Consider the following 18,132-nt stretch of genomic DNA (forward strand, 5'->3'; position numbering starts at 1 on the left):
ATCCTCCCCATACTACACTACCATCATCCAATCGGGAACAATTAGTTTGGGCATCAAGTTGCCACTGATGACCCAGAGACAGAATGAAAACTTAGGTTTTCCTGACAATGAAAGCATACAAATATGTGAATTCCTAGAATCAACATTCCAGTGCCTGTTGTCTTCATCATAGCCAATCCGGAGTCATCCTGACCTTGGCATGGAAAAAAGTAGATGTCGGCTCATCTGCAGAAAGCATGCAGAAAGTGCACACAATTGGCGGAATGTGGCTGGCGCTTGGCTACGTATCCCAACTGTATCAAGGGTCTCAGAGACTGGAGAAGACGATTCCTATAATGGGATCAGATATCTACACATGCTTTCATGGTGGACCATGTATTCCTGGGGGGTATACAGACACCTGCTTGAGAGTCAGGAGATATTATATACATAAGTCAATAATGAGGTTAGGTTAACGATACATCGATTATTTAAAGCATAATATTTTACTCACAATTTGATACAATATATGGGAACAAATATTAGTTTGCCGGCACGTTAGAAAGGAATCAATTTGTAGATGCATCAGAATACTTGCCTCATGATAGATAGTATGCTTTGATACAATTCAATTCTTGACATTAGGATACACAATATTTTAGAGAATACACATCAGTTTGAAGGTAAAGTGGGGTGGTTTACGGATTCAACATGAGACTTGTCATTATCAACAAACATATGTTTACAATAGCTGCCAGCCATTCTATAGGCTATTCAGCTTAAGGACCAGAGAGTAACATTTATCATCTTTCCACGGACTCATTCCACAACTGCCTATCATCCACTGACTAACATATTCCGGCTTGGAGTTAATCATGTTAATTGCCCCTAGCCAAAGCAGATAGCAATACATGGAAATATTATCACGATGTGTATCTCTCTGTGACGAGCCAATATTCCAAAGCCAGTCTACTGTAATATTGTTTGGTTAAGTAAGTTTTGTGTTTTGTTTGTTTGTTGCTTAATGCCTCACTCACCAATATCCTAGCTATATTACAGCAGTCTGCACAAAATCGAATCCGGACGAGACAATCTAGTGATTGATATTGTGAGGAACAATCCAAACTATCATGGCACAATGACACCCACCCACCCACCCACCCACCCACCCAACCGAGTCACCGAGTCTGACCACCCAATCCATTTTGTCACCTCTTACAACTAGTTTAGGTTGCTGGGGACCTATTCTAATCCGGATTCCCAAAGGGATAGCACTAAACATCAAGCATGAGGCAATGGGCATGTTTCTGGCAAGGAATCTCAACAGGAGGACCTTACCAGTACAAGTTTTTGTTTGTTTGTGGTTTAACGCTCCACTTAACAATATTCCAGCTATATGATGGCGGTCTGTAAATAATCAAGTCTGCAACAGACAATCCAGTGATTGACATCAAAAGCATCGATCCACATAATTTGGATACAATGACATGCATGACCAAGTCAGCAAGTCTGACCACCCGGTCCCGTTAGTCACCTCTTACAACAAGCATAGTCGCCTTTTTACGGCAAGCATGGGTTGCTGAAGACCTATTCTACCCCGGATCTTCAGGTAATCAGCTGATACAAGTCCTGATTAGTAACAAGGACTAAAATCTAGTCTACTATAACATGAAATAATGCCACAATACAAAGTTGACAGCACACTAAATAAGAACTCTCTGTATTCTTGAAGCCCTGAGATGACTAATCTGTTTGGTGATATAGAAATCTGTATCATGAACAGGGATATATTTCACGGAGTAAGTGAATCTTGTTGATTCACACAGCAACTAGCAATGTTCCAGCATCTCCACTTGTACTGACAGGTGTAAAGTTCCTTATCATTCATAGAACACTGTAGTACATGAAGATAGAATGCATCCTATGTCTCACAAGTCAGCAAAAACAATTTTTCACTTGTCAGAGCATTCTATTGGTCAACAAAATAGAGACTATTATTTCAGATTCATATCAGGCCAGAATTTAAAAGTAAAATTAACTTTACTGCTACTGAAATCCAGAATAATCTTAACATATTTAAACATTATAAAATAATGCGTCATTTACCCAAAAATATTAACATGGTCAGCATGGTCAGAGACTTATTTCTTAAATTTCATCGAAAATCTAAGTGTAACTATGGTAGCCTAAATATGGCTATTCCCATTGATCCTGCTGTTTCTTATGAATGATCAGTTGAATTCAATACAGACAGACATAACTTGCAAGAAGAGAACAGAATTAGGCCACAATAAATTAATAATCAATTAGACATTCTTTCAAAACAATCACAATGAAGGGGGAAAGCATCTTATTTCTAACTATTTATTTTTTTCAAACAATTCTAGTCTGTTAGCCACCCAAAAGCATATTTAAAAACTAGATATATCTCAAGAAAAATTACTTCTACAAAATACATGCACATAAGGTGTGCATGCGTGCATGTGAGTAGGCAGGCAGAAGGACAGGAGACTGTGGGCTAGGTCGCTTCCGTAGTGCTTGTTCACTGAGATACCATGCCGCAGTTTAACATGAATACCCCACTCAGACACAGTATACTGAATCAGAGCCAACCAATCCTTGTTTTATTCCTTTAATGCCGAGCACCAGGCAGGGTAACAACAAGTATCAGCTTTTAACATCTTTTAGTATGATGCGGCTAGGGATCAAACCCCAGACCTTCAAACCTCAGGTCAGATGCTCTATCCGCCAGACGACGTAGGCCTTCTCGACTGGAGGTACTTCTTTTCCAAATTTTAACACATGCCTATTCCTTTAAAATTCCAGTTCCCTCTTTTGGATGATCAGCTGAACTCTAAACATTTTCCACTTCAAATTACAATGGCATACAGGATGGGGATGTTTAATACTGAAACAGTGAACCTGTCACACTGGGTGCATTGTAAATGGGGCAGGATGGGAGTTTTTGCACACCAGGGGTTTACTCCAAATAACATTTAATCAAACCAAAACAATTTTCTATGGGAAAATAGTTAGTGAGCTATCTGCTACAAAGATGACTTCCTTCATGTCTGCATATGGTTCAGTTTCTTTGAAAGGGCAGATTTCATTAAGATAGGAGGATGTTTATTTTGAATCTCAAATCACTGCTAATGGCATTTCAGTTTATAAGGTTTTGCTGACATGAACAATTTTTGTCTGTATACATAAAAGCTCAGCAAGTATTTTTCTTTTATAAAGCTTAAACAGTTCTTCATTATTCATTATCAAACAAACAATTTTTTTTAAAACACTCAAATATTTTTCCAGATTTTCTTTTTTCTCATTGCTCATGATGAGGCTTATCGCTACATCAAACAATGTCTGGAATGATATGCGAAGAGACAATGAAAGATTTTGTAAGAGGCATCAACCAAGAAAGTGTATGATTGAATGAATGATAAGCCTTAGTCAGCAATATTTCAGCTGTTACGACAGCCTGTAGACAGTCAAATCTGGATCAGGCAAACCAATAACTACAAACATCTTCTACAATCAATGCCATTTTTTGGGCCATTGACAAGCAATCAGCAGATTCACAAAGCCTATCACCATTGAACGTGTGTGTGTTTAAGGCTTAACACCACACTCAGCAAAATTCCAGCAATATGAAGGCGGCCTGTACATAATCCAGTCTGGACCAAACAATCAGGTGATTGATATTGTGAGCAAGGATCCATGAAGTCGGGGAATGATAATGCGCCATCAACCAAGTCACAGAGTCTGACCACCAAATTGATAAAGCCGCCTTTTACGATCAGCATAAGTTGCTCAGGGCAATTTTAACCTCAAAACCCCACAGTATGATAGCAAAAGTTGTTGGGGTCCGATTCTAATCCAGATTCCCCTTGGGTAGCACTGAGAGTCGAGCGCTGGGCAATCTTTCTGATGAAGAGAACCTCATAAGAAAAATTCAAAATAGTGTACTTTTTTGTAGAAGATGATGTCAATATAAGAATTAATGAGTGGGTGATTAATGTTGCACTGCACTGTCAGCAATATTTTAGCATGGGACTCCCACAGCTTACACATGGGAAACTGAACCTAGGCCTTGGCATTGACAAGCAAACGCATTCACCACTAGGCTACCCCACCTCCCCTGATAAAGTATGAAGCTATAGTGTATGTTCTGTTGAGTTCTGTATCTCAGAGCAATTGTGGATTGTCTCAGTCTCAGGACCTAACCTTGATTCCCCGGGAGAGCAAGACAGACTAGCATCATGCACTTGCTATTGTATACATGGCAGAAATGCCAGCCAGCCAACATGAAAGACAGACAGACTATATAAACACTCCCAACATGAAAAACAGGTGCTTGTTCTTCCTCTGTAACTTACTACTTGACACAGACAGGGGATTACACAAATTTCACCAGGGGGTGAGTCAAAGTTGAAATATCTAGATTTCCATTTATTTCAGTTGTTTGTTAAGAGGAACATTAAGTATAGTCACTGAGACAATGTGAGTGAATCTCCGGTCCGACCGACTATACCAGCCAGCAATGAATGTCCCATGCCAATGCCCCTAGTTCTTAAAGACAAAAAGATTGTGTTTCCTATTTCATCCAACCAAAATAGGGTGGGTAGTTAAGTCAGGTTTTTTTTGTTTACTTTTTTTAAATTACTCTACTGGTTTTATTATGGAAAAAGCTATGGTACAATTCAAGAGGAAAGAGTGCTGATACAGATATTTCATGATTCATAATGGCACAAATGAAACTGATATTTTTCTATTCAAGTATTTAGTATCCAACATGTCCAACATTACTTAGATTAAGATTACTAGGATTAATCTTTTATTTCCATTACCCTTCAAATAATTGAAACAATAATGTACTGTAATCATTTGAAAAACAAGAAAATAGAATCATGTCTGTATGTTGGAGTCCGGAGTATGTTCTTATACATGTATTGAGCAGATATTAACCTGACACACTAACCCAAACATCCTGTGAAGATATTGCTAGTCAAAGGAGGCAATAAACGGAAATGGGTGGTCAGGCTCGCTGACTTGGTTGATGGAGGGCACTGTATCCCAACTGCATGGATTTATGCTCATGATGTCAATCACTGATTATTTACAGACCGCCGTCATATAGCTGGAATATTACCGAGTGTGGCAATGAACAGTCGTAAGAGTCGACTTAATAAATCAGGTGGTCTGACTCAGTGACTTGGTTGATGCCAAATTATCATATATTGTGGATTGTTGCTCACAATATCTATCATTAGATGGACCCGATTATATACAGACCACCTTCATATAGCTGGAATATTGCTGAGTGAGGTGTTAAACAACAAATAAACAAACAACAAATAAACAAACAACAAAAAACAGCAACAACATATAGGGACATCCCTACTAAGCCTTAATTTTTACCTAGCCCTGGGGTGGTCAAGTAGCCTTGTGGTTAAAGCATTCACTCGTCACGCTAAAAACCCGGGTCCGATTCCCCACATGGGTACAATGTGTGAAGCCCATTTCTGGTGTCCCCAGCCATGATATTGCTGTAATATTGCTAAAAGTGGCATAAAACCACACTGACTCACTCATCTAGCCTTTGGACACCGTTACAACAGACTCGGGATAGTGATAATTTATACACCTGCTTGCACCATTTTGTATCACATTATGTGATACATCTATATCATGGCACAGTGATGCACCAGTGACGGAGAATCAATATATCACTGATCAACAAGAACTTCAACACCTTTGCCATTATCATTATACATACTCAGAACAAATTTGTCTTATCCATAACACGTTCTACACCACTGCTCTTGCCACTCCATCCAACAAGTGTGCTATGCTGAAAACACTTCCAATACCAAGGGGAAAACAATCTAAAGCACTCCCATTGTGCTGTGCACACAAACCACTCACCATCACTTCACATTGATAAAGACCTATCTATTCTGTCAAGGACATCAATAACAGGACAATGGCGCCAACGCCGGCAACATGTGTTCCTGGTTCCATATAAACAGTAATATTTCAGGAATTAGATCACCAATATGAAGTAGCACATATTTGACCCAGTTCCTCATTTGAACACATGGCCGGTCATACACTGGGTCTCTATATACAACATATCTTTCATGAATGGCCTTTTGTGACTTCTTGCTATAGGTTCCTTGATGTGGGTACGGGAATCACACCCAATAGGCCTCAGTCCACTGTGCAACTTAAGCCAGGATAGTTTGGCCATATGTTGATTAAAAGATTTATATCACTGGCTAGCCTACTTCTAAATAATGCATTATCAAACCTTATGACTTATATTTTTACTTTCAACTTGCAACTGAATAAAACCATCAACATGTAAAGAGGGTTTTACACAATGATCAAATCACTGAATGAGCTGTTTGACGTCAATGTTCTAATTACACATTCAAGCACAGCTGGAGGTCCCTGTCCTATGTATCTAGTCATATCCAGATACCCACAACTTCAGGAACACAGCTGACAACACAACTGACAATTGTGTATTGTATGTGTTTCATTCATATGGTTGTAAGTTAGTTAAGTTGGAAAGTTGAGGGGAGGTGAGATGGGTTTACCAAGATTATTGCACTCACATAGTGAAGTGCATGCATGTGTGTGTGCTTTTGTACAAGTCCGGACTAATGCTGGTTTGACAATGCAAACCCATTGAGACACCATGCTGCAGACACAGTACACCTGAACATTGTTTTGTCAACTTGTGTCAAATTCCATTTTGTCTCGAACTAATTTGGGAGATCAAAGTATCCACATTAAGCATAAAATTGCCCTGATGTCTTCGACCCCAGACAACTCAAACCTTTTCCCAGGGCCCCATGAGTTTGACACCAGAAGGTTCGACTGTACATACTGACTCCAATCATTTCATATGTGTTAATAAACATGTCATTTACAACAACAATATGTCAGTGAAAAATTAAAAGTTAACTGCACAATTCCACAAATTTCCAGTGGCAAGACATTAGTCTAGCTCCCAACCCTGGAGACCAAATTAAACTTGAGCATAAAACTCAACCCAGAATGATTTAGCAAATCTAGATTGCCTCAGTTCAGGGAAGACAGGCATTATTCTGGGCTCCATTTGGATTCTACTCTCTATTTAGTTGATTTTTATTAAATATGATAACTTTATTTCTGGAACTAACTGCAAGTCACTGATGGAGACAGACATGGGAAACTATATCTCCCACATTCATACAGTGTTTAACACTATCAACAGTGGCATGGGAGAATGGTATGGATTTGTTTGAAGACAGCTGCTAATGTAGTGGCAACTCAACTTGTTACAGGATGAAGTGCAAGGACACATGCTCTGTGAATAATTCATAATGGCAGGTGCTTCCAAGTGATGAAAATGTCATTTTCAGTCAGTCATAAAACTACAACTTCAAACACGGCCTGAAATTAACAACTTCAATAGTGTTAGCGCTTCACTTGGATGTCACTTAGGCCATACAGAAAACTTGTGTTTCAGGTAACTGAGAAGTCAAAGGGATGTTATGCTGCTTTTAACGATATTCTAGCAATAATGCAGCAGAGGACACCATTAATTGACATAACATTTCATTTCCGTAATGACAAGCAAAAACATGGCTACCCCACCACCCCTCAAGACAAACGTTGATACGTTGGGTCACACTTTTTTAGTTCTATGTTTCTTGGATTTATTCCAGCTTTTCTACACAAGGACGGTCGAAATAAAATGAAAACAAATGTCAATTATTTATTTATTTACATGAAAGTCATTCTGCTGTGGAGTTAAAACTGCAGCTGGCTTCTTGAATCACTGATAGTGATGTAGACATGGAATTTATACATAACATTTATATTGTATAAAATGGTCTATATTGCTATATTGGGATACAAAACAAAAATAAATATTTTAATGTTTAATTTATTTCTTAGACTGGCTGCTTTTCAGTCGGGGTGACGGGCACGTAAAACGAAAAATATAATATGTGTGGCCTTGAATCGAGAGAGTTTGATATGATGCTGCTGAGGTAGAAGGGACCTTCGAGTGAGTGAGTGAGTATGGTATTACGCCGCTTTGAGCAATATTCCAGCAATATCACAGCGGGGTACACCAGAAATGGCCTTCACACATTGTACCCATGTCGGAAATCAAACCCAGATCTTCAGCATGACGAGCAAACGCTTTACCCACTAGGCTACCCCACCGCCCCTCATGTCACAATACAAAACCTCACTTGTACCACTTTGAAAAGAGTGACAATGAAGCTCATAAGGCAACAAGCATGAAATACTCACATCCCCCGCTAATATGACATGTCGGGTGTGTGCAATGCATTAGCTCCTGTGAACTATGTTCACTGGGCCTTTTTGTAAAGAGATATAGTACGTTTTTCAAGATCAGCTCCGGAAACTAGGACTACTTCCATTTTCAGTTTAAATCAACGTCGTTGCCATGGAAACTCGAAAAATAACTTTTAAAAAAAATCCAAAACTATCCAAAGGCACCAGTTCACCACTAGACCTATCAATGTGAAAAATAAGGTGAAGAAAAATGGTACGGTTTTCAAGATCTGCTCCGGAAACGAGGACTACTACCATTTTCATTCTAAATCAAAGTCGGTGCCATGGAAACTAAAAAAATATTGTTTTTAAACATGCCAAACTATCAAAAGGCACCAGTTGCCAAGTTTGGTGAAGAAATATGGTACGGTTTTCAAGATCTGCTCCGGAAACGAGGACTACCGCCATTTTCAGTCTAAATCAAAGTCGGTGCCATGGAAACTAAAAAAATAACTTTTTTAAAAATCCCAAACTATCAAAAGGCACCAGTTCACCACTAGATCTTTCTATGTGCCAAGTTTGGTAAAGAAATATGGAACGGTTTTCAAGATCTGCTCCGGAAACGAGGACTATCGCCATTTTCAGTCTAAATCAAAGTCGTTGCCATGGAAACTCAAAAAATAACTTTTTTTAAAATCCCAAACTATCAAAAGGCACCAGTTCACCACTAGATCTTTCTATGTGCCAAGTTTGGTAAAGAAATATGGTACGGTTTTCAAGATCTGCTCCGGAAACGAGGACTACCGCCATTTTCAGTCTAAATCAAAGTCGTTGCCATGGAAACTCAAAAAATAACTTTTTTAAAAATTCCAAACTATCAAAAGGCACCAGTTCACCACTAGATCTATCTATGTGCCAAGTTTGGTGAAGAAATATGGTACGGTTTTCAAGATCTGCTCCGGAAACGAGGACTACCGCCATTTTCAGTCTAAATCAAAGTCGTTGCCATGGAAACTCAAAAAATAACTTTTTTTAAAATCCCAAACTATCAAAAGGCACCAGTTCACCACTAGATCTCTCTATGTGCCAAGTTTGGTGAAGAATATATGGTAGGGTTTTCAAGATCTGCTCCGGAAACGAAATGTGACGGACGGACGGACGGACGGCACCCATTCCTATATCCCCCTTCCACTTCGTGGCGGGGGATAATAATGCTGAAGAAACAGCCTTCATGCCAACATATTTATCAATATATAACTGGTAAGATAATTCCATTCTCCCTAACATAATGTCAACTCTTCCAAGAATGTCAGCGCAACTTGCAGGTGAACTTCTTGCACTGGCCATGGACTTCCCAAATCTCTTCAAGCCGAAGTTTTTCCCCTGGGAGTGAGATTGCATTCTGATTGTAGAGTTTAATAACAAATGTTTCAAGCAATGGCTGATATGCAACAAAGAATTCTATCGCTCTCCAATCTGCATCTCCCCACTACAACCATTAAAAGAGAACAGACACACTAATAATAGCCGCACACCGGTTACTCCAGTTTACTAGAAGACACAGTTGTTTCCGGTAATTGGACACGGCAATATTTCATTTGGAACACAAAATGTTTTCAACAACTTGTAAGTAGTTTTTCACACCCTGTGGGTATCTGGGTTTAGAACAGACTCAAAGTACTTGCTTGTTAGAAGAGGTGGAAACATGGATTGGTTGGTCAGGCTCAGTGACTTGATTGATTGTATGCCATTCAAATATTTACCATTGATTACAGGCTTGCTTTATTTAACTGGAGTATGCCCACTGTAGTGTAACACAAAGTATTTCAGAAGTTTTCATTCATTCTTGTTTTACAATACTCTACGACAGAGAGAGGGAGAGAGAGGGAGAGAGAGAGAGAGAGAGAGAGGGGGGGGGGGAGGGGAGAGAGAGGGGCGAGTGAGAGGGAGGAGAGAGAGGGAGAGAGAGAGAGAGAGATGGAGGAGAGAGAGAGGGAGGAGAGAGAGGGAGGAGAGAGAGGAGAGAGGGAGGGGAGAGAGAGAGGGGCGAGAGAGGGAGGGGAGGGGAGAGAGGGAGGGGAGAGAGAGAGAGAGAGAGAGAGATATTTTAAGCTACTTTTAGCAATATTCAAGCTTTATCACAGCGGTTGACACCAGAAATGGGCTTCACATATTGTACCCTTGTGGGGAATCAAACCCGGGTCTTTGGCATGACGAGCGAAAGCCTTATCCACCAAGCTACCCCGTACCACCCCAATAATGTACTAAGTAAAAGTGAGTGCGTTGGATTTAACACCACTTTTATCAGTATTCCAGTTACATGACGGCATTTCAGCTTGTTGTTGGAGGAAAGCCCGTAGTGATCCACGTCTTAGAGGTCTACCACTTTGGGGAAACCCACAAGCAGGAGTATGGTGCTGAGAAACCTAGAAACATAGTCAGGGATTCAAACCCATGATCACAGGTTTCTCGTGTGCCCAAGTGAAATACAGTACAAAAATAACATCACTTAGTAGGTGTTGAGTGAGTGAGTATGCTTTTGACACTGCTTTTAGCAAAAATCCAGCATTATCACAGCAGGGGACACAATGAATGGGCTTCACACAATGTACTCATGAGGAGAATCGAACCCGGATTTTCGGCGTGTCTAGCCAACGCTTTATAAATTAACCACTAAGCTACCCACTGCCCCAGTAAGTATATATAACTCAATCTTTCAAAATATTATGGACATGTTTAGAAAAGGAAGATTGAAATTGACAAAAATGTTCCATAAATGTGCCGAGCTCATGAAACAACTGTCATGCATTATCCAGCTACCTGCTAATTAGGCGTCATCAAATACCAATTAGTGCTAATTGCTGGTCACACCTGATGATGTAAGAACATAAACTGCCTGTAATTGAGTTGGTGCCCAAGTGTTAATGGCTATTTGATGAGTAGAGGGTTAATTCAAACAGCTGTATTCTCACAGACCAAAGCGGTTCCCATATGACATTTGGAGCATGCTAATGAAATAATTGCACTTGGAAATTGGGGACCCTAAGATAATGGAATGATTGTATTTGCTGTGATACTCAATGGTATGATTGTCAGATGATTGTTTCCAAGTATCAGCAACCACAGCATATCAACCACAGCATATCAAGCACAGCATGTGCAGGACATGACCGCAGTTAGTCCAATATTCTGGGATTTATCTTCGAGTTCCAACAAACTGCCAAATTTGCAAATTGGGAAGAAGGCGTTTTTTGCCCAAAAGTTTGAAAAATCCAAAACTTCCTTTTTTCCTAAATTTCTATTTAAATTCAGTAGTATCTTAGCATAGCTATCTATGAAACTAACTGAAACAAGTTCCTAAAGCCCTACCTCTTCATTGATCCTGAATAAGTGACATATTCATTACTGGTGCAACACTGATATTGAAATAAAATTATCACAACCTAAAATAATTCACTCAAATTTGGTAAATGCTTACTGACATTTCCTGGCATGTGTTAACATGGAAAATCGGCTTGGTAATATTTGTTAGCTCACTCCTTGTAGATAACTGGTTTTAAATAAGTATTATCAGTTCAGGACAAAGTATAGAAAACTGCGAACTTGAAATACTGATAACCCCAAATTTATGGCCATTTAGGTTAACATTGAGCTTCCATATTTGTTGGTGTTCCTGAGTATTTGATGATCAGTAATATCATTTGGAACTGATGGCACATAATCTATTGATGTTTTACACAAGAAAACTTAACATCAAAACTTATCATTTGTGTTCTGCAACCCCTGAAAATCTGGGTTAGAATAGGTCTTCAGCAACCCATGCTTGCTTTAAAAGGTGACAATGCTTGTCGTAAGAGATGACTAACGGGGGTTGTGCATGTCATTGTATCTAAAATGCGTAGATTGGTGGTCATGATATCAATCACTGGACTTGGTCCAGACTCAATTATTCACAGACCGCCATCATATAGCTGGAATATTGCTGAGTGCGCTGTTAAACATCAAAGAATGAAAGAAAGATAGAATTGGTCTTCAGCAACACATTGCTTGTCATAAGGAGGTGACCAACAGGAATGGGTGGTCGGTCTTGCGGACTTGGTTGATGCATGTCATCATTTGGTTTGGTTGTTGTTTTTTGTTTAACGTCGCACTCAGCAATATTCCAGCTATATTGACATGCATCAACCACTCGATCCCGTTAGTCACTTCTTACCCATGTCATTGTATACCAATTGCTTGGATCAATGCTCATGTCAATCACTGACTAATTATTTACATCCATCACATAGCTGTAATATTACTGAGTGTGGCATTAAACACTCGTAAGAATCGACTTAATAAATCGGGTGGTCAGCCACATTTCCTTGGTTGATGCCGAATTATCATACTTTGTGGATTGTTGCTCACAATATTGATCATTCGATAGACTTGATTATTTACAGAGCACCATCATATAGCTGGAATATTGCTGAGTGCAGCATTAAACAAATAAACAAAGTTTTACGAAGCACTGCCTTCAGTGAACTTTGTGAGACTGACAGGACCTCAATCTGGAATGCTATGACATCCTGATACAATGTGTGGTGTCATACAAAAGGCATTCCTCAGAAGTTGACAGATGAAAAAGTAGACAAAAGTCTGTGGATAAGAACTTCCTTATAACACTGTAATAGCAATGTTTCAGTGTAGATCCTCATATCATTGTCAAGCAAGACGTGTTTGACAATGGTATAAGGATCTATACTGAACCATCACTATTTAAATAATAAAGAATTTATCAATTAGCTATTTTTTTCTACATATTACATTGAACTTGTTCTGATGAAGGCTGATGAAACATCATACATAACAAAAAGGTGTTCATTTCACAAAGCCAACTGTCACCTTTTTATATATTTTGATTAAAAACAATAATTAGAAAATATTCAACAAAGTGAAAAAAGTGCAGATTTCCACGACGTAATCTCATTTTTCAACCAATCAGATTACAGTACACTCTTCCATTCATTTTATACTAACAATCGCAGATCAGCCTTAACACTGTGCTGTGTGGTTGAATGGCAACAGGGCACGAAACAAACATCCCTTTTATAAACTTTAACATATTCAGCCAGAATTGAAAACTGACATGACACAAACATGCCATGCATGTTACATTGTTTCACAATGACCCCGCCAGATGCTATAATCAAACTTTAAACCAAGCTACTTCAATGCACCGATTAAACATCATTGTCCAAATAAAAATGGTGCTAAACTTGACGCCAAAGAGTACAAGGACCACAGGTCACTTCAGTGTTTGCCTCACATCATAAATACTGTCATAATAAGCTGCTCCAATCAATCACCTATTACACATTGTTACACACTGTTTTCTGCCAAAACTTCCAATCCAAGGCAGTATTGAGGTTTGTGGTAAGGGGGCTGGTTGGTCATGGCTTAATGCGTCACTGAACCAGATGTGTGGATCCATGCTCCTACTGTACTGTTAGTTTGTCTGGCCCAGACTCGATTATTTACATTGCCAGTAAAATAATATCCTTAACAGGATTTATCCAGGATTCTTAACTCAGTGCCCCCGGCAACCAAATTTGGAACTTATCGTTATTTTGCTCAAAACTGGGATTTTATCAAATTTGTAATTTCTTAAACTCAGAGGTATTTAACACCGTACTTTGAGAAGGTATTCAAAGAAATAGTGAATAACATAAGACTAAGAATTAATACTTCTTCTTTTTTATTGGTCCTGATATCAGAGCAAAACAGGCTACCCCTGCAAAGCCCTAAAATCAGCTAACAAGGTATTATTTATCTATATTAACATGAATTCGGAAATTTGTATATCTAGTTTGGAAATTTTTGATAACATTTTCTGCAGACTTGGTGCAGAATATCCGGTTTTGAGCAAGTCTAGATAAATCCCTGCCTTATAACAACTTTTAGGTGGGTGATATTATTGGTGAGCAAAATAAAATATTAAGCACTCACTAACACAACATTATTATTTTCACATTCTAAAACTTAAAAAATCAACATTGAAAAGATTTTTTGAATATTTTTGAATATCTGTAAATACAGCACTTGTAAATTACAAGGCTCTTATCAGGTTGAACATGTTTGTTATGGCTGAACAGTTTCAGAATTGTGCCTTAGGGGGAGCTATTTTATACACATATTGTACATTCTTGAGACAGGCATACTGATAATTAAATCAAGGATTGTTTGGGAAGAAACACCAGGCTTAACACCTCAGCGTAGTGGTGCCTTTGTTACCTGCTAGGCTAGGCTGAAAACACTGTTATCACTACCTACAATGGATAGAATATGACAAGCTAAACACATTCCAACAGTAATTAAAATTAACACTGTCTAAAGCATTTCACAAGATGAATCAGGACATTCTCGAGAGTGTTCTACTTCTATTGTAGCGAGGCTCTTGACAGGTTCACAACATAGGAAGTTGGAGAAAGGAAATTGGTCTGTAGAGGGAGAGGGGTCACCTTTGTAGTGTGTAGTGTGGTCTACTTTCTACTGTTCACCGGATAGCATTACTTTCCTGTTTCAAAAGTGTTTCATTGTTGCCATAAACACTTAATTTGTGAAATAATATACTTGAAAGGAGCAGCCATATCAGATGGTTATTTCCCATGGTATAATTGTATTATTTCTAGCCCCTTTTCTCCTTAGCCACTATTTTTGGAGCATTGTTTCAATATTGCAACAAAGTTTCAGTTTGTGGTTAAACTGTGATTAAATTCGACATAAACTGTTATTTCCAATAATATATGTTGCATGAAGTATAACATTGAATATGATCTAATAACTAATAATAAAGTATTCTGCATATTATCTTAGGGTATTATGAGTCCATATTAAACACAAAATCAGTATTGAACAGACCACAACCTGTTGATTCTATAAACGATGGCAATAACTGTTTCATTGGGACAATCATCATTTCGTTATCTTCGACCCCACTATTTACATAGTTGAAATATGTAACACTTGGCGATGGTAATATGACAATCATACATGTACACCATAATCGGTAAGTAAATAATAAATACAACAATGTGTGAGTGAACCCGGAGAGAAACGTTCGTCATATGTCACATCCCAACGACTTTTATACCCGTCCTGACAGCCATACCGTCTCCATGTAAAATGCGCGCCGAGGTGTGAATATTCCCTTGGTCGTTAGAATAAGCAACATGTGTATTGGCGTGATATGCAATACAAGTAATTGACATTTAAGTGAAAGTCCATTCCTGCATATACAACAGTATTCCGTGTGCAGTACTCATAAACGAAAATAACCGACTGACCGGGCCGGGATCGGATGGTTGTGTGCCGTTTGTATTTCCCACCTAGAACCACACGTCCCTCGGGATTAGCTCAAACGGAAAGGAATGTTGGCTCGAGAAGACTCATCACATATTTTACACACTGAATGAAGCACAAAATAAATAGTCCATTATATGCACTTTGAAGATACATGCTTCCTTCGACGTAAACCCATTTCCACACAGTGTAGACAGCCGAAACAAAAGTCAGTGGTCTGACTCCGTCCCACACTCTCTGCCTTGACAGAGTGCACCATGTTAGACTTCATGCTAGACTCACCTATCTCGCGGGTCGATCCAAGTGGTCTGGCCATTATTATGGTCAATATAAAACACTTTTCCGTCATAATCTATCGCCTCTTCCCATCCGTCGGGAAGGAGGATCTCTCCATTACGGCCCTTTGGCATAGTTCATCGGTAAAATTCGCTATCGTCTCCCTACACTTCTTACAGTACTGTCCACCATTTTGACTGGGGATATTAACATACGTCACGTGATGCTGACAGCCAATGAGAGGAGACAATAGATCTATTCGCGAGATCGGAATGCATATCTAAATAGCAAAACATTTCTATGTGGGTTAACAGGGGGAAAGTATTTCATCACTAGAAAACTAATAAACAATATGGAAAATAATAACATGCTTTCGGTGGAATTCGATCAGAGATAGCATTTTGTCAATAAACGTATAACGCCAGCATTCCAGGGAAGAAAAGCATGCATAATCGTATCGGGTATGTCAGAGTTGGCAATGTGTAAATGCCCCCTACAAAGCAAGATTGGTTGATTTTAGTACATGTCCCATTCAAGCACATTCGGAGCGTTGTAGATAGTGTAAGACACAGGGAAGTCAGATTCTATTATTACATTTTTGTCTAAGAACAACAATATTTATTAATCACATTCATGGTTTTTTTTAAATGTCCTCTATATCTTTGTTTTGGAGGCTTACTTTTCCATGTTAGTATTACCGTACAAGCTCGATGGCATGTCTCGGTAAGTACAACAGTAAACACTACCCCGGTATGTTGTTTACAACGCTAGGTCTCGTTCAGGATGTTTAAAGCACCTGCGCGCTCGACCATATACAAATAGTAGAAATATTTAGTAACTACAAATAACATGAATATATTCAGGAATTCAAATGCATTGTCTATCTGAACCAGTGTGCTGTGTGATATTAGTCATGCATGCATGCATGCGGATGCATTTTGATTGTTTTTGTTTGTGGTAATTGCTTTTCACAAGGAAACCAGTCACGATTTGCATTCTGAGTGAAGGGCTTTAGACTATAGTTTTGTATGCACACTTAGGATATGGATATAGCAAGGCTTTTTAATTCCTGGCTTACACCATATGCACAAGATTAGGGGTTCTTTTCAATGCGGAATCAGTTTGATTGTTCTGTACGAATTCCATTCTATTTACGATAATCCGACAGACGGATTTTCCCTATGGCAGTTGTATATGTAGAGAGAAAGTATGGTTTTATGCCGCTGTCAGCAACATTCCAGCAATATCACGGCGGGGGACAACAGAAAAGGGCTCCCTGGTTTTCGGCGTGACGAGCGAACGCTTTAACCACTAGGCTACCCGAGCGCCCTGTATATGTAGTAGTCGTGCTGCATGACGGTGGAACACGTACGAAAGCACGCACGCACGCACGCACGCACACACACACAGGGACGTTAACGTACACGGATAGTAACAATGTGTGACACGGTGTCCTTACGACTTGGATCGTTGTCCATACGATCAAAAACTGGTTTACCTAGCCCAGATTCGATCCTGGGTAGTCCGACACAGGGTATAGCTGCATGGAATATTGATGATTGCGTTATAAAACAACATTCACTCACTCAAGCTCAGTACGAAGTTTTCAGAAAGTAGTAGGAGTAGCAGTAGTAGTAGTGGTGGTATATGTGACGGCGGTCTGTAAATAATCAAGTATGGACCCGAAAATTCAGTGATAGATATCATGAGCATCGATCTACGCAATTGGGATACGATGACATGCATCAACCAAGTCAGCGAGACTGACCACCTCATCCGGAGTAGTAGTAGTAGAAGTAGTAGTAGTACCTGAATTAATCGGGTGGGATGATAGTCTATAGCTGCTACCACAACAGCACTTCTGTCACAATTTCGAACAATATTTCATTAAAAAAACCTTAATGAAACTAAAAACAAAACAGTAAGTTTCAGTTCATTAGTGTATACCAGAATACGCCAGATTCATGCAATCGTGAAATACGAGCGGGATATTAATACAGTGCATTCCGCTCATAGCGCCGTAGGCTGCCGGGACAACTGTATTACGAATGTGCGGAGTGCGTGAGTTTCACAGTCGCATTCAACATATAGTCTTATAACCCTGATTCAAAATCGTAATATATGCAGACATGCCGACTATTTACATGTCATAAAACGCGCGAGCGGAAGGTAAATACATCCGGGTTGTGGACCTGTCGTCAATGTTGCAGTATACAGGGGGACGGTCGCTTTAACGCC

The 18,132-nt window shown here is 39.2% G+C and overlaps 1 protein-coding gene across 3 annotated transcripts in view; it reads right to left on the reverse strand.

Moving 5' to 3' along the window:
* The window catches only part of LOC139450730 (protein WWC2-like), an 89,983-nt gene extending 73,903 nt beyond the window's left edge, over positions 1-16,080 (reverse strand). For all 3 annotated transcript variants that reach the window (XM_071232535.1, XM_071232536.1, XM_071232534.1), the window contains exon 1: positions 15,901-16,080. In XM_071232535.1, coding sequence (XP_071088636.1) covers positions 15,901-16,028 — 128 coding nt within the window. In that variant the 5' untranslated portion in view covers positions 16,029-16,080. The remainder of the gene's footprint in view (positions 1-15,900) is intronic.
* Positions 16,081-18,132: the final 2,052 nt, after the last annotated feature.

This window comes from Haliotis cracherodii, unplaced genomic scaffold (assembly GCF_022045235.1).
Source record: "Haliotis cracherodii isolate W230 unplaced genomic scaffold, xgHalCrac1.p SCAF_8, whole genome shotgun sequence".
NCBI lineage: Eukaryota > Metazoa > Mollusca > Gastropoda > Lepetellida > Haliotidae > Haliotis > Haliotis cracherodii.